This window comes from Theobroma umbraticum, unplaced genomic scaffold (genome assembly GCF_002168275.2).
Source record: "Theobroma umbraticum cultivar Fairchild unplaced genomic scaffold, ASM216827v3 scaffold_50.0, whole genome shotgun sequence".
Taxonomy (NCBI): domain Eukaryota; kingdom Viridiplantae; phylum Streptophyta; class Magnoliopsida; order Malvales; family Malvaceae; genus Theobroma; species Theobroma umbraticum.
In genome coordinates, this window is record NW_018397261.1 from 7,420,987 (window position 1) to 7,438,137 (window position 17,151).

Below are 17,151 nucleotides of genomic sequence, written 5' to 3' on the forward strand. Positions count from 1 at the left end.
CTTTAAACTAAAAGAGTGATGAGATGAATTTTTTAAAAAAAAATAAAATGCTTTGAAAATATTATTATTGAATTTGCTTATTTTTATTTTTTTAATTTTAATCTCAAATTACTAAAAATTAAATGCTACCATTATTTTGTAATTAATTCATAGTTATCATCTTTTAACATTAAGATAACTCCATCAATTGTGGAAAATATTTTCTACCCGATGATTTAAATAATTAAAATTATTTTCAACAGTTTATTGAGATAATAAAAAATGTTAAATTTTTTTATAAAATATTTTGTAGAGAAATTTTTTCTCAACAAGTATTTTGTAATTAATAAATGGACTTGGGTTCTAGAATTTTTTTTTTCCTTCACTTTTCTAATTTTACTGTTAGCATCCGTGTTTCACTTTTTACTTTTCCCTTCAGCCAGTAGTTCTACCTTGGCGGGAAAATTTGATAATAATGCCTCTGATCCTAACATTTAATCATTTTAATGTAATTTTAATCCTGAATTAATTTGGCATTTACTACTGATCACCACATGGCTTTGTTAAATCTTCTTCTTCTTTTTTTATGAAATTAAAGTATTAAACATCATTAATTATCTTAAATTCTTGTTTTAAGACATAAATGGGGGGTGATATATAATAAAGGTAAGCGTTATCCTCATTTTCTTTTAAATTTAAAATATAACATAAAAAATAATTTTATGTCGAAATCTTCAAATAAATAAATATTTCAAAAAAATTTCAATTATTTCAAAATTTTCAGATAAATAAACATTTCGAAGATTTTTCAATTGTTTCAACTTAATGTAAAGTCTTAGGGCACAGATTGGAACCAAATTCTAAAATTTCTTTTACCCTCATTTCAACCCTCCTTGTTAGGTGAAATAATAAAGCCTTTGTGTTTCGTGCAGTAACACGTTGATTTCTTGTATTAAGATTTACGGTTGAAGATTTAAGCTTTTATATATGTGCCAATTTGGAGTGAAAAAAGAACAAATGGTAAGCTAGAGAAAGTATTAGGATGATCAACGCAAGTGCTAGTTTAAGAATATGAGTTTAAATTGTACGATTAAAACTGATCAAATCCATGCGTTCAAACTTCAAAGTGATATATATATTTGATGAAATGATAAAGCTGTTCTTACAAGACAGCAAAATGCAGTGCATACAAAGAGTACTCTTCACAGGCAAAATATACACGGCTGCCATTGCCAAGCTAACCAAGAGCCCCATGCTCTCACATCCACTAAGACACACTACTCCAACTGCGAATAGGATCAGCCATCTGTTCTTATAGCTTGGAAACGGGTAAACCTGAGGAAAGAAATATACACATATTTATCAAAGTCATTAAGTCATACTTCAAAGCAAATATAAGAACAAGTGTGATAATAGTTGAAATATATGAATATTACCTAATGCTTTTGAATTGACGATGCTTGGACATGCAGCAGGAGGTGGAATGTTCACGTTCAAGAATGGTTCTACTCGATTTGGATCACCCCATATTGGGTATCCCTTGATCTTGCCCTGTAATATGGATGGAGAAAGTGTGGCAGTGCTTAGAACGGTTGGCTATCACAAACCCCAAAACAGAATAAATAAATTTTTTCATGTTTTCTATCCTCTCCCTAGAGAAAGACGTGAAGCAATTTATTACCAAGACATTGAGAGCAGCTAATGTTGCCATTCCCTCCCGAGTCCACTGCATAAGCATGAGGAAAACAGTTAGAATCTGATAGGTGACTCCAACCTGATGGGTGAGTACTAGCAAATGATATTACCTTGGAAGCAGAAGCAATGTGCGGAACGATGACAGCATTCTTCATATCAGCAAGCCCAGGTTTCATGTACGGTTCATCCTATTGCAACCACCATTAATGAATAATCATGTACTGACTTGAGGGTAGTTTTCATGTGGTTGATTGACTTTGAAAGTAAAAATTTGTCAAGTCACCTCAAAGACATCAAGACCAACTCGGAACATAGGATTTTTCTTCAGATGTTCAACGAGAGCTACTTCATCTATCACTGGTCCCCTGCTACAGTTTACAAGGATTGCTTCCTGCAAACACAAAATGCAAATCATATATCCTTAAACAAGGCCTACTTTCAAAAGTTACTCGTTATGGACAACAGAGAAGTTCTTAGTCACCTTCTTCATACTTGCAAGTCTTTCCTTGTTAATCAGATGGTAGGTGGTTTTATCCAAGATCGGGTGAAGACTTATCTACAAAAAGCATCAGTCCCTTTTATTTGCCAACATGATTCAAAATTGGCTTTAAATACCATATTAAAAGTTCTCAGCAAAGAAGTTCCTACCACATCTGCCTCCCGGAGCACCTCGTCCATTGTTGATGCTCTTTTCCAATAAACAGGTTGCTCTCCATTGGCTTTCAAGAACTCACCATAAGCTGCAATGGGGAAACATATAAGCCTATAAAAAAGAAGATTCAACTACTAAGCAACTTGAACTGTGTTTCAAGACATACCGGTGACAAACTTCTCTAGCCGTGTAGCTTGGTAGAGATCATAGTAAATCAAGTTCATTTTGAACCCTTCAACCTGTTATAAGATAGGCAAACAAAATCACTCTCATTAACGCAGCAACATAGATCTGGGAGTAGAGGATGCTTCAAATAACATAAAACAAAGATGGTTTTCATAGCAATATTATGTCGTGTGTTGCATATCTTAGGAGTTAGGGTTTTGCATAACAACAATATATGCTTCAGTTTCATATAAAGCAACAGAAACCTCACCTCACAAATCCAAACAATCATTTCTTTTTTACATGTAAAGTTGCTAAGTTCAATGTGTTGCAAACATTTTTCAAGCTAATCTCGTTAGTATCCTCATAAAAACCTAGCACATTACCAGCCAACAATATCAAATGGATTACCTAAAAATTCTAGCCTAGGTTTATGAATCTGACGTGCAGTTTAGTTTGTAAGAGATTACCATCATTCTGGCATATGCAGATCCAATACGACCAGCTCCAATTACACCAACTGTCTGCCCTTTAAGCAAGTTTCCCACAAACCTGCAAGAGAAGAAAAGTGGAATGGCACAATTGTAATGTATGTTAATTGGGGTTTATCATCTATGCACAGCAAAAACACAAGGACAAACAAAAACAAATGGAAAGATCTGGTATATTTGGTGGACATACAGATGAGGGAGCCATCCATCATATAAGCCTGCCCTCATGAACTCATCCGCTTCGACAATTCTTCGAGCAGCTGCTAAAGAAAGAGAAGCGGCTAGCTCTGCTGTGGTTTCAGTGAGTACCCCCTAACCAGATTAGCACTAAAATTAGCTCAATATTTCTATCTCAAAATATATACTGAACCAGCATAATTTGTAACCATTTTCTTCATACTGAACAAACATTCACATCCACTACATGGAAGATACTTGCATATAGATAAACTGGTGCATGCGCGGTGCGGTTAGCAACAAGGAGAGACTCATGTAGTCAGTCCATCAATAACAAGACTTGGAAATCAAAACTTTTAGAAACAAATTTTGCTTAAGGCCAACTAGTGGAAGAGTGAACTTACAGGAGTATTACCAACTGCAACACCATACTTGTTGGCAGCATTAACATTAACATTGTTGTAACCAACAGCCATGTTGCTAAAGGCTGTGCCTCCTGCTCTGCTTAACGCCGCAAACAAAGTCTCCCCCCAGTCTTCAGTTAACTATAACACAAATCCCAAACTTCGGAATCCAAGATAAGGGAAAAAAATAAAAATGAAAAAAGAGCCCATATTTTTAACTAAAAAACTAAAACTCATGACGGGAATACCTGTCCAATCACCCCATCGCACTTATCGCCAATCAAAGCAACGATATCCTCAACAGACAAAATTGTTTTCTTCTCCGTACATATCTGAATATGGAAATGAACAAAAACTCGATATAAAAGATTTCACCAAAAAAAAAAAACCAAGACAAAGGATATAGAGAAGAGAAAAAATATGATTACTTCGAGGCGGCAATCTTGCTCGATTAAGAGGTTAATCCAGCGAGTTCCAGGCATAGATTTAGTGCTAACAACTCGGTATTTCCCATTTGGGTTCCACACTTCAATTGACACTGGCTTTGCCATTGAAACTACTGAAGAACTGAGTATGCCTTTTTATGCTGAACAAAAGCAGAGAAGAAACAGAGCTTTTTAAATTTGAGTTACTCTGCTTCTGGTTTTTATAGCAATGGTATGGTGTGGTATGGAACACTACCTTAAAATGGTCTTCACTTTAAAGATTGCCAAAGCAGGACGATCGTTGACGACAAATCATTGACTTCAGTGATAATCAGGTGGTGCAAGATAACACCATTATTTGGTTGAACAGGTGATTATGATCCTTTAGGATAGAGGGGGGTCTGGTCAAGGGCTGAGGTGAATTTGGGGTAGAGCTTCAGCTTTGTGGTATAAGATGAATGATGACATGGCCTTCGTATGTGGATGACACGTAAGGGGAACCTCTATCCTATTTCTCTAATGACGGACCTTTTAGTGGACAAAATGAGACCATAAGTTGTTTGCGAGAGGGAGAAAACAGGGACGTCGTTTGGTGCCTTGTAATCAGGTATTTTATATTTTTTAATTTGATTAAATAAGATTATAATTCGGATAAAATTTGATAAAAGAATATCTCATGGGTTCAAGTGGTGGTTTTAAACCCACATTATATAATTATAAATAATATTTTTTTAATATTAAATTTTAGTATTATATATTATTTTTATTAATAACTTTTTTATAATTAATAGAATATGTATGAAAATTCATTAATTACTCTAACTATGAATCCAAAGTTTAATTTATTTTTATGAATTAATTTTAATTAATTACTTTTATTTTTATTAATGATATATAAATATTCATTTTAAATTCATTTTTATTCTATATTTAAGGATGTTTAAGATATATTAAAACAAATTCAACTAACAAATAAAAATTTAATCAAATATCTATAAAATTTGAGTAAAATACATTTACCTCTTTAAATTTTGTTCATTATCTTATGCGGATTCATTAGTATTCAAAATAAATAGCCCTTTCCAAATGCGTAAATGACATTAATGACAAACGTGAAATATCTAAAATGTTTATTGTATAAAAAGGATAAGAATAAAAAGTCACACAGTTCATTCTTATCTTGAAGAAAATAAAATGAAATTATTAATACCTAATGTTATTTTGAGACCTTATTATTTTGAAGGAAATAAAATATAGATATTTAAATAATGTTGGTTTACGATTTTTAAATCATAATGCCTTATTATTTTGAAAGAAATAAAAAGTTGATATTAAAACTAAATATCATTTTAAGACCTTATTACTTTGAAAGAAATAAAAAGTGGATATTCAAATCATGTCGTTTTGAGCCTTTTAGGTCACAATGCTTTATTGTTTGTGGTTTCTTTTCAAGCCAAATATCAACAATAAATTTGGAGCAATAATAAAATTTGGATTTTGAGAGAGTTTTAGCTTTTGATTGGCGTAGAAGTGTTGAACTTTTGTTTATTTGACGAAGGAAGGGTAAAATTGCTTAACAATATTATCACTTTATTAAAATAGTAAAAATATTAATAATTGACTAATGAAATGATTTATGTATTTAATGAAAGATTTTTTTAAATAAATTATGTATTTTAAATATTAATAAATTAGTGTGAAATTATGAACAAAACTTACCTTTAAATTTAAGTCAAAGTAATTTAAAAAGAATAAAAATAAGAACAAGAAAGACTGAATCGTGGACTAACTGCAAGTTGGTTTTGGACCATGAGAATCGAAGCCCGATTCATTGATGTCTAAGGCAAAGACTAAAGGATTGAGCCAAGCCGGTCCGATGAGGTTGGTGAGAGAACTTCGAGAGGGTCTCTAGCCATGGGCCCAGAGGCTGAGTCGGCTAAGACCCAAGGTCCCTCTGCCTCAACCAGCTGAAGCCACTTGGCCCTGTAGACCCAAATGTACTAGCGGCCTGCGACGAGAGGCGCAGGTGCATGCGTGTGCCGAGCACAGGCTAGCGCGGGGGCCGTATGTGTCAGGGTGGGGAGGAGCCGTGGGTGGCTCTACAAGTGGCCTTTGAAGTGTCAAGTTGTGGACGTCACGCAAATGTTAAAAAGAAGCACTTTTCTTTCATAAAAATTGAAGGATAACTTTTATTTAATGATAATGATATTGTCCAATACTTCGAATAAGTCCAAATTTCAAAATCCAAGCCAAGTCGAAGTCCAAGTCCCCCATATGCTGCCAACTTCACCAACTTTGTTCCCTCCGCCTGCTTAATCCCTCAACGACCTCACATTATTACTCTCTTCTCAACATTTCCTCCACTTGTGGGAATTTCAGATTTGCCCTCTTTTATGGTTCATACCTTAATCCCTTCAATTTCCTTGGAAATAGTTGCTGCCTAGAACTCAAAAGGATAGGCCTAGGAAAAGTGGAGTGGAGTGGAGAGGATGGAAGACGTGAAGACTACTCACTCGTTAGCTTCAGCAGCTGTTGTGGAGATAACGAGGCCATATGTTGATGGGCAGCAGTCAAATCATCGACAATGCTACAACTGCACATTGCTGAGTGGGCACTAAGAGTAGGGATAAGTTGTCAGGCAAAGGCACAACAACATTATTATATTTTAAAATCATTACGGAAAAGTAAGCAGTAATATTCACTAAATTAAATTTATATTTAATATTATTAAATCAAATATGATCATTTTATTAAAATTTTTTTAAAAATAATATTCATGATTTTAAATTAAGTTCGGGCACTGTAATAAGATTTTATTTACTAAAGTGTTGGGACACTATAACAACTATGTAGGAAAATAATTTAAGAAATCTTAATACGTTTAAATTATTTTGTATAGTATTTAAATGTTTGACTTAATATTTGATACATTATTTTTAATAAAAATTAAAATTAAAATTTTCTTTTTCTGATTAAAAAATCCTTTTGTATGATTAAAGATTTTACCATAGGCATATAAAATAATAATAATAAAAATAATCCTTAACTTATTACTTTCAACTATAAGCAAACACCATTTTCTTTCTTCTCAAAACCATTTCCAATTTCACCAATATTGACTCTTACAGAGTTAGGGCAACGGACCAAAGGATTTAATCTTGAGTGAATAAAGCAAGGGTTTAGTCAAAAATTAGTTCGAGAATCCAGAAGCAAATTTTAAGCAAATAATATAATCCCCACTTTCACTTTTCTGTTAACCCCTTTTGTTCCTCTCTGCCAAAACTTTATCTTCAACAAAACTCTCCTCTCTCTCCCTCTCTCTCTTTCTCTCTGCTGCAGAATTTACCTTTTGAAACTATTTCTCTCGGAGAGAGACAAAGGAAGCCATGGAAAGGCTTCTATATTCGTCTTCTCCAACCGCTTTGAAAACCTCTCCAAGGCCCTCTCCTTTTCTCTCTCGACTAGGCCGATTCGACTCTCCTAAAGTCAACTTCCTTCCTTCACTCACTCGACCGCAGCTCAGGCGAGTCATCTCAATTTCATGCAAGACCGATAACCCATCTCGGTTTTCTTATCCTCAATCGAATCCAAGCAATGAATTGCCTTCACTCCTTTGTCCCCGACTCGACTCTGCAAATGGGTCGACACCCAGTTTCAATTTTCTGAAGCTTATTGCAATTGGAGCTTCTGCACAAAGAAAGGTATGATGTCTGTACAATTTTTCACTACTTTTTTTTAAAATTTCATTGTAATTGATTTTTTTTCCTTAGAAGAATTGATGTGGGAAAAAAAAAGCGGGAAAGAAAAGAAACATTTGAGGCTTTTCAGAGTTTTTTTTTTCCGTTAAAGTTGACTATAATTGTCTCCTAATTTGTTTCTAAGAAAAGATTGATTTGATAATTTGAGCTTAATTGTGGTAAATTGGAATTTCCTTGGTGTTTAATTTTAATTTATAAAGCTTTATACTTAAACGTAAAAAGGGTTGACTTGGTCAGTATTTAATTAAGGATTTCTGGTTAGAGGGTGAAGAAATAATGTATCCAATAAATTAAACTATGGGTAAATGGAATTTTGTCTTCAATATTTGTAGGACTTAGTCGTTTCCCATTCTTTTATAGATCTCTTTTGGAGAATGGTTGAGAGGGATACCTAGCAGCAAGGGAGCAAGGGGTAAAAGGCAATTTAGCAAAGTTATTTATCAATCATCATTCCATCTGAATTTTAATGTGTTGTTGCACTTTTTGGTGTATCATTTCATTTGCTTGCTTAACTAAGCAATGTACAATAAGAAGAATCTAAAATTATCAGGGGGAACTGGATATTGTGATTCTATTAGTTCTTTTTTTTTTGGTTTTTGTTGGTGCAGACATGAATTCTAAATTTGACATGACTATTTATGCACACATTTGCTATTTAGGTCCAATCAGTTAAATAGAATAGGAAATTGGAGTGAAACTAGCTTTAATGAAGAGTCTACTCTTTTCACCCTTTTTTGCTATATAAATGATGTCTAGCCAAACTTTGTATAAGTGAAAGTATAATTCATGCTTTGCATCCATATACTTGCATATGGGAGATAAAAAAAGAGTACATCTATGTTATTTGTCTCAAGGCTTATCATACTATGGCCTAATTATATTTGTCATGGAAACACTTCCACTATCTTCTCCCACACTAAAGACTCTTGGGCGACTCTCTGATTAATATTTTATTGTTGTTAGCGTTGCAATTACTGATATTGTTAGAGGTTGAAAGCAAAACCTTTTAACATAAGTAGAACTGAAAGAACTCATGCATTTGGAATTTTTTAATTCTCCATTATTGCTGATTAGTGGTGATTCTGAGATCCGGATAGATAAAAGGAAGTCTGGGATAAATTATGAATAGATGTCATTTGCTGCGCACATCCCTCTAATCTCAGGCATCCCATGGCAGTGCTGTAGTGATATGATTTGTTATGCATTGTATTACAGTCAACATAGTGTTTGCAGTTTATTAGGAGAAATTGAAGGCAGTGAGGTTCTCTTTATTGACAAAGCCTAAAAATATTTTTGTATTTGACACATGTTTCAGGCAATCACAGCTGGGACATTTATAGCTCTCTCTGCCATTGTCATGTTCTTAATCCAACCAATTTTTGCACCATCAGCTTTTGCAACCTTACAAACTGCTGCTAAAACCAGTGGAACTGCAGCTGCTGCAGTTGGTGGCAGAGTAATCCGTGGGGAATTACTAAGTAGCGCATGGACTGGTTTCTTTGCTGGTTGCTTACACACCCTTTCAGGGCCTGACCACCTCGCTGCTTTGGCTCCACTATCAATTGGTCGTACTCGAATGGAAAGTGCCGTTGTTGGAGCTCTTTGGGGCTGTGGCCATGATGCTGGTCAGGTTATCTTTGGATTACTATTCCTGCTACTAAAGGACCGCCTCCACATTGAAGTAATCCGAACTTGGGGTACAAGAGTGGTGGGCTTAACATTGCTTGCTATTGGGGCTCTGGGTATAAGGGAAGCTTCAGAAGTTCCTGCCCCTTGTGTTGCCTTAGAAAATGTTGAGTGTGATGTTAGGGTGTATGAGACACTTGAAAACCCAGCAGTTGGGAAAAAGAAGATTGGCTTTGCTACTTTTGCCACAGGGATCATTCATGGGTTGCAGCCAGATGCACTAATGATGGTTTTGCCAGCACTTGCTTTGCCATCTCGCTTGGCTGGTGCCGCATTCCTTATTATGTTCTTGCTTGGAACTGTAGTAGCAATGGGAAGCTATACAGTATTTATAGGCTCATGCAGTCAAGCATTAAAGGATAGGGTGCCCAGAATTACTGAAAAACTTACTTGGGCATCTTCCCTTGTAGCAATTGCTCTTGGAATTGCCATTCTCGTAAGCCAATTTTTTGGATATAGTCTCTATTGATCCATCTGACCCAGCATCAAGATATGCACTCGAGCTTCCTTTAGCGTTAGTGGTGATGTTAGAAAGGACATTCTGATTTGTTTGCAGCAAAATTTCATCTGCGCAGTATCTTTGTCTCAATGAGAATTCATTATCTTTACCTTATTTTGTTTATTTAACTAGTAAAACCTTAAAAAATTTCATGTTTGTTAAGCCATAAGCTGGCTATTTTTGCTTGAATTGCTTGACGCAAGTTTACATCAAACTTTTGCAGCACAGCATTAAGGGCACATACTAAGCATGCTGGAGAAATTGGGTTTAAAGCCAGCATTAAATCCTAACCTCCCATTCCATCAAATATGATGCATTTCTTATGGTCATGTATCAGCTGCGGCTGCGCAACTGGCTCAGCTTAGTACATTCTACTGCTTTATTTTTAGAAAAGAAAAAAAAAGTGTACAGACTCCTGCACTCGGGCTGTGCATATATACTCTGGATGATTGTACAATCCTAATTTTACGTTTCTACTCTTAGAAGGAGTAGGAAGTAATCCTCTTAAGCTGAAAATCGTGACCAATTATTCTAATGCACCTCCACCATCCTGGTTAGCTGGATGTCTGTGTCAAGTTCACGTTCTCTTATACGAACAAGAGACATCAAGTAATTTGATCAGGCAATTGAGCCCATGGACCCTATTCTACGAGTTTGTCTTCCATTTTTCACATGATTGGGGGCGAATACTCTATCTTAGTTTTCACTGTGCAACGAGCCATCTCAGCCGCAGTAGCTAACTATTATTGGTTCACTGTTGTCACTATATACGTAACCATGAACTTCCGATGACATTGCACTTGTACATTTCCGATTGTGTAATTTACGCCTCATCCTACATTTTGTCCCATTTAACATCGCTTAATCCACTAATCATTGGCGGATTAGAAAAGCCTTATAGTTAATGCACATGAAATGCCTGTTGGATTTACAATATACAATTACATTGGCTTAATGGAAGAGGCGGAAATGAGCAAGGCACAAAATATTATTCCCATTATGAAAAATAACAAAAAGCCTGCGTTAAGTCAGCAACTCGCATATTAGGGAATCCTGTGTCTATAAACAAAGAGATCTCCGGGGATCTATGGTTTGTCGATGCCAGTTCTGCTACATCAAACATGTGAAGGATTGAACTTCACATACATATCGCAGGATCTTAAGTCCCAGGCCACTCCGTCTCAATGTTGGTATCATCATTGTCAACCTGTAAGTTTTGTATTCATGAACTCGCAGAAGTAATAACAATAAATTTTGGCTATTAAGCCCATCTGGCACCAAATCAGCTTCTCCGACGAAGTGAAAAGTCACTGTTGGAAATCCCTCGAGGTCTAGATTTATTGTTCTCTCTAGCACAAAATACCTTCATTCTTAACACTTTGTGTCACCGTATCCTAGTATACTTTCGACTTTGTTGAGGAGTGCATCATACCCTTGCTTTATTAGCCAAGTAAAAACCGCGCAAGAATCAGTGATCTGTTCTCTCGTTTCCTTCTGAATATATTAGGATCTATTGGAAGCTTTTTCTCTCCGACGCTAATGCCTTCAAGAAGAACATGATAGTCGCCATCGATCACTTCCAAAGGTGTTACTTTCCATCACCCCTAACCAATTTGTTATCATTATAGCTCGGATCTAAAGCATTGCCAATACAATATGAGAACTTACCCAGTCGAGTTGCCAATGATGTGCGTCCGAAGCCAAGTCCAAATACTCCGCTGATTAGCTTATCTAGCTGGAGGTCTCCATTTAAGAAACTGCACCAAATATCACAACAGCCACGACGGTGAAGCCATCATTTGATATTCTAGCTAAGTTTCTCTGTGGCAAGGTTTCCTATTGAATCAACACCGTAAACATATGTCTGGTGGTATAAACATGGATCAGACGAGATGCACAAGGACTTAACACGTTGTGGAAAGATACAACACTAAGAATTGCGTGGCAATCTAGTATATGTTGAGGAGTTTGTAGAATTATATATGGCACCATACCGCTTGAAGCACTGGGAAGGCAAAGGAGACATTGAACCCATAGAAGGCTGCTTCCCGTATCCATTACTGCTAATTGAGGAATAGGCGGTTGGCCTATAAAAAAATTTACTAGAAAAAGGTTATGGTTAGGATCAAGGTAAGCATGAATATCGGTTGTGAGATCTTCACTCCTGTTATAAGGGGAATGAATGGAATCTCAGTGCAGAAGATATGGAGGACTTTGCAAGCTCTGGATGACAACTGTGATAGCTATGCTTTTTGTTTTTAAAGGCATTGAATTTATTGATAAGTCTCGCATAGAGACTACAAAAAGCAGAGCCTTTAAGGCTTGCATGTACAAAAGGGTCCTCAGATGAGGACTGGCAGATCATCAGAGGTGTCTGATGAGCCATGCTTATGCCATTTTTCAATGCCATTGTTCAGGTTAATCATGTAAAATTTGCTTAATGTCACCGTTACTGTGAGGCAGAAGATAGGAAGGACTTCGCAGGCTTTGGGAACTACCAGAATTGCGAGCAAAGTACATGAATAGCAATTTGTTGTCACCATGCATTTAGCATTTATTCATATGAATAGAAACGAATTCTTCATTTGTCACCTGTCCTGCCTTTTCTCCATACCGGCAACAACAAAACCACGATCATCATGTCTTGTTTCTCCAAGTTAAGTGGGATTTATATTTGAATTAGACACTACATATTAACCAATCTAGGTCCATATTAATCCCTTTTGTCTTGCACTGAAATCTGGATGAATAACCTTATAAGTGGCATAAACATGAATACATGATAATGATCATAATGATGACAAGTGGAATTCAAATCATCAACTTTTAGTTTTAGGAACCTTACCTCTGCTGATATTGATCTTGTATTGGTTCACGAGCCGTATGCCCATGTTTTTTATTCATGTTTATCGTCATTATCTTACTAAGCCTGATTAACAATTCAATTGAAGAATTGCAGTCTTTGCCACACTTGCTGTTTGTTTTTGTCAACTTGCCTAAGCTTATTTCTGCTATAAGGATCTTTAATTAAGCCTGCCACAATTATGTTTGTTTAATTAACATTCAAATTAATTTAAAATTGAAAGGTCAAATTTATCTTAAATTATTTATAGATATAATTTTCATGATATAATATGTTTATATAGATATAAACATTATATTAATATAACATTTACAAGTTCTTAGACCATTATGATTTGTTGAATTGACTTTGGTAATTGTACTTTGATTCTTTAATGCAGCATTTAAGTTACAGAACAAAGAGGTGGATTTTAATTAATTTTGCATCCTATCTATACATCAAAGCCAGAATTTAGAGATCCAGCTTGGGTGGAAGATGGGGTTTTAGTGGTTAGCTCTCAAATTCTAGAGGTTTTAGTGGTTGGCTCTCAAATTCCAGAATAAATGTTGGAAAAGCAAAGGCTCTCAATGCTGGATGGATGGATCTAATGTCTATCCCTCTTCATGTACAATTGTTTCCCTAGAGGATTCGTGCATCAAACCTCTAGACTACATTCGTTAATAAAAATTGACATTTGATTGCATATGTTGTAAATATCTGTAATGTGAATTATTCTTAAATTTATCAAGTAATTTTCAGGCTGAGATTGACAGTCCAATCATTTCTGCTGCCCTGCTTGTAATTTCTTCAACATGTAAATTAACCAGAGAGCAATCATGGCAGCCAGATAATAATTTTCTAAACCCACCATAGTACCAAATGGAAAAAAATAATCTTACGCTACTAAAAAGTAACAGTCTTAAATAAATGAAGGGATATATAGTCTAACACTATGAAAAAGTAATAGTCCTAAAAAAAACCAAGAAATATAGAAAGAAAAGCCAAGCCTAGGAAACTAAGTCATGTAAGCAAGCATGTAAACAAGCCTAAGAAACTAAGTCATGCAAGCAAGCTCGATAAAGCTCAGATGCTGCCTTTGCAACAGAGAGTTTGCCAGTAAGATCAGATTTCTCTTCCTCCAACCTGTGGCATTTTTCTTCAAGCTCGTAAAGAAGCCTAATGTAACGTTCCGTAAATGAAGATTCGGTGGAAAGCTTTGTAGAGAGATCAAGATTCTCCTGCATTAACTTGCGACATTTTTCTTCATATTCTTCAAAACAGGTTTTGTAAAACTGTTCAGATCGAGTGCACCAGGCTTTGTAAGATTCAATAGATGAGATTGCAGCATTCAGCTTAGAATGTAGATCATTTGTGTCTACTATCCACTTGTCGATGAAGCTCTGCCACTGGGAATGGTACTCAAATACCTGCAACTCGAGCAGACGGTAACGCTCAGCATAAGCATTTACCAGAGTCTGGCAATACTGAACATTTTCATCAGCATGAATAATGATTGCATTCAGAGCATTTTTTTCCTCATCCCATTTCTGACGCTCTTCAGCAAAACCTTTTTCAATGGCTTTGTAGTATTGAAGGGACTGCGTAGCAACAGCAAGCTTTTCACAAAGTTCACCTTTCTCATCTTTCCACTTGACACGCTCTTCTTCCAAAGACTCAACTGCAGCATCCAACTTTGTACGGAGATATTCCTTTTCCTCATTCCAGTTGAGGCGTTCTTCTTCAATGACTGGGTAATGCTCCAAGTTCTTAGTAACGACATCAAGTTTTGCATCCCACTCCCTTTCAAATCCATTCTCTGAGAAAAGCTTACAAAGTTTAGTTGCAACCTCAAGTTTTTGGGTCAAGTCCTTTCTCTCTCGCTCGCAGGTAGCCACTAACTCCGGCATTAAATCGGACGATTTTTCCTCTCGCTCGTCGGACGATGACATTGACTTTCCTTCATAGTCAGACACTAACTCTGGCATTGAGTTTGACATTGATTTGGACGATGAAAGTGACACTAACACTGGTAACTCTGGCATTGAATCGGATGATTTTTTCTCTCGCTCGTAGTCAGGCACTAACTCTGGCATTGAGTCGGACGATGAAATTGACTTTCCTTCATAGTCAGACATTAACTCTGACATTGAATCTGAAGCAAAAGACTGATTGCTTTGTTCTTCTTCCCAACTTCTTTTATCACTGTCATAGTTACTTGTAGCCTCTTGATCTTCTGCTCCTTTGAGAGATGCAATTGAAGCACAAAACTTTGCATCAAGAATGTTCTGCACCTCTTCCCAACTGCTGTCACCATCACTTTTATAGTTGCCTATAACTTCATCTGTTGTCTTTTGATTGAAACAAGGTTCAGTTTCATCAAAAAACGTTTCTCTGAACACTTTTTCCCAACTGTGGTTAACACCATTAAAGTCGTTTGCAATTCCCGCTTCATCTTTGACTTCATTTTGAATATTATCCTCTATCTTCCTAATTTCTTTCAGTCCTCCATTGCATGCAACTTTCTCTTCCTTCAGATGATCATCCACAATCTTCTCGAAGTCTTGAACATCCTCCGCTGCCTCAGATTTGTTATTTCTATCTTCCGTTATCTTAAGCTCCTGTCCATGGCCCGCATCTTCCTTTTTGAAGTCTATATGTGAACTTAACATAGTGTCCCATTCTGATAAGCCATCAATGAACCATTTACGTAACCCTGTACGTTGCTTAAAGTTTCTGGTCATAGCAGATATCTCTTTCAGGCTCTCATATTCGACCATAGCTTCCTCTTTCTTCAGTATTTTCCCATCCTTCCAAGGTTCCTACACAACATTAGCAATTTCGTTACTTTCCAATAGAAGAAATTAGACCATGATTTTAGTTTATGCAAAGCATAAAATTTTCAAAATTCATGAACAATAATCTTTGAATTGAAGCTTCTTTTTGAGTAGGATGTCATTCTATTAACCACACATACAAGAAGCAGAGAAAGGAAACTCAAACATGAAAATATATATATATATATTTAAGCACTCACCACACTGGGGCTGTTGGTTTGGAAAATAGGACTGTTATTCATCGGAAAAGCTGTCTCTTTATCTCCATTTTCAGTTACCAATCTCGGTAAGCATTCAAAGTCACTGTCACTGGTAATAGAATCCCTTGCATAGCTAGCCTCCACTTCCTGATCAATATTCTGGCTAGTTTCCTAGAAAACGTTAATTTTCTTTACATTAGAAGTACTTTTAAGAATGTTTCGATTTTGCTACTAGAAAACAGTAGTCAAAGTTAAGAATCTTTCCTTTGAATATGTATCCTCCAATCAAAGACACAATATGTATTTCAAGTACTTACTTTTGCATTAGGGGTGTTGGTTTTAGACGAAAGGCTGCTATTCATGCTCGATTGCGGTTCTACTTCTGTCCTTTCGAGGTAAGAATGAATCATCGCATGGTTTGTCAGTATCAGGACACACAAACCTATGAGTGCCGGAATGATAGCAAGCCTAGTAGGTCCATCAGGAAGAACATAAGGCAGTATGATTGCAAGAATGGCCGGTCGCTCGATATAAAACGCTATATCAGGTTCCTACAATAAATTCAAACACACCCGAAACAATTAATATATTAAAAAGAGATATAAAAATATATGAAGTTATTCAATTCTGTTTAATCAATATTTTTACATTGCTTACACGTAAATCTAATTAATTTTCATTCCTCGAATCTTTATAATAAAAAATAAATAAAAGAAAACTTTACTATATCAGTTCTTACGAAAAAGAAACGACGGATGAATTGTCGTTCAAAGGAGAGAGCTAAGTAAACCGCATTGGTGAGGAGAAGCAGCACGGCAGCAGAAAACAATGGAAGTTTGAGCAGCGTGGCAGACCATGGAAGTTCGGAATAGGGAAACATAAGAACTAGTTTGGAATAAGGAAATATAAGAACCAGTGGTATAATGGCTAGCCGCTCGAACCAGAACATGTACCTCTCAATCCCATGAATATCTTCGATTTGCATTACGCTGCTCTCCTGATTCGCCATGGTTTCACACCCTCCAACAAGAAACTGGGAGAATAGCTTGGGGTTGTTTCCTCTCTCTCAGTGTTTATTAGAGGGTTTAGGGTATTAGAGTAAAAGTCTAATACTGAAATCAAAAGTTGTTATCCAATAGAAAAGGAAAGATCCACGCAAATCATAATCCAATCACTTTAACAGCCCTTGGCTTGCTGAAAAAGTACCGAACCCAAAATCAAGAGAAGATCAATCGTACCATACCTCAAATCCTGAAAAGATAAAAGAGTTAATTTTGCTAAATATTTTATAAATATCAAATTAAAATTAGTCTTGCTAAATAATTTAAATAATAGTTTTTCAAT

General features: G+C 35.9%; 3 protein-coding genes across 3 annotated transcripts; 1 reads left to right on the forward strand and 2 right to left on the reverse strand.

The window, feature by feature from the left end:
• Positions 1-1,061: 1,061 nt before the first annotated feature.
• HPR (hydroxypyruvate reductase) lies at positions 1,062-4,385 on the reverse strand. Its single transcript, XM_021430949.2, has 14 exons — positions 4,245-4,385; positions 3,992-4,149; positions 3,812-3,895; positions 3,564-3,704; positions 3,173-3,294; positions 2,962-3,043; positions 2,493-2,565; positions 2,323-2,414; positions 2,156-2,230; positions 1,958-2,065; positions 1,785-1,862; positions 1,661-1,705; positions 1,416-1,530; positions 1,062-1,314 (listed from the first exon to the last, which is right to left on the reverse strand). Exons 2-14 carry the CDS (start codon positions 4,112-4,114, stop codon positions 1,292-1,294), a joined length of 1,161 nt encoding a protein of 386 aa, XP_021286624.1. The 5' UTR covers positions 4,115-4,149; positions 4,245-4,385; the 3' UTR covers positions 1,062-1,291.
• Positions 4,386-7,211: 2,826 nt separating this feature from the next.
• LOC110417868 (high-affinity nickel-transport family protein) lies at positions 7,212-10,040 on the forward strand. The gene is made up of 2 exons (XM_021430436.2): positions 7,212-7,689; positions 9,062-10,040. The coding sequence occupies exons 1-2, from the start codon at positions 7,375-7,377 to the stop codon at positions 9,899-9,901; spliced, it is 1,155 nt and encodes a 384-aa protein (XP_021286111.1). The 5' UTR covers positions 7,212-7,374; the 3' UTR covers positions 9,902-10,040.
• Positions 10,041-13,711: 3,671 nt separating this feature from the next.
• On the reverse strand, positions 13,712-16,816 carry LOC110418083 (uncharacterized). Its single transcript, XM_021430697.2, has 4 exons — positions 16,547-16,816; positions 16,125-16,358; positions 15,808-15,978; positions 13,712-15,592 (listed from the first exon to the last, which is right to left on the reverse strand). The coding sequence occupies exons 1-4, from the start codon at positions 16,814-16,816 to the stop codon at positions 13,820-13,822; spliced, it is 2,448 nt and encodes an 815-aa protein (XP_021286372.1). The 3' UTR covers positions 13,712-13,819.
• Between the last annotated feature and the right edge of the window lie 335 nt (positions 16,817-17,151).

Excerpts from the sequence above, each read along its gene's own strand:
- HPR (XM_021430949.2), bottom strand. The coding sequence starts at position 4,114 with ATGGCAAAGCCAGTGTCAATTGAAGTGTGGAACCCAAATGGGAAATAC. Across the intron at positions 2,566-2,961 it reads CTGCATATGCCAGAATGATG|GTTGAAGGGTTCAAAATGAA; the intron begins GTAATCTCTTAC and ends ATCTTATAACAG. Across the intron at positions 2,415-2,492 it reads GCTAGAGAAGTTTGTCACCG|CTTATGGTGAGTTCTTGAAA; the intron begins GTATGTCTTGAA and ends TCCCCATTGCAG.
- LOC110417868 (XM_021430436.2), top strand. The coding sequence starts at position 7,375 with ATGGAAAGGCTTCTATATTCGTCTTCTCCAACCGCTTTGAAAACCTCT. Across the intron at positions 7,690-9,061 it reads GAGCTTCTGCACAAAGAAAG|GCAATCACAGCTGGGACATT; the intron begins GTATGATGTCTG and ends CACATGTTTCAG.
- LOC110418083 (XM_021430697.2), bottom strand. The coding sequence starts at position 16,816 with ATGGCGAATCAGGAGAGCAGCGTAATGCAAATCGAAGATATTCATGGG. Across the intron at positions 15,979-16,124 it reads CCAACACCCCTAATGCAAAA|GAAACTAGCCAGAATATTGA; the intron begins GTAAGTACTTGA and ends AACGTTTTCTAG. Across the intron at positions 15,593-15,807 it reads AAACCAACAGCCCCAGTGTG|GAACCTTGGAAGGATGGGAA; the intron begins GTGAGTGCTTAA and ends AATGTTGTGTAG.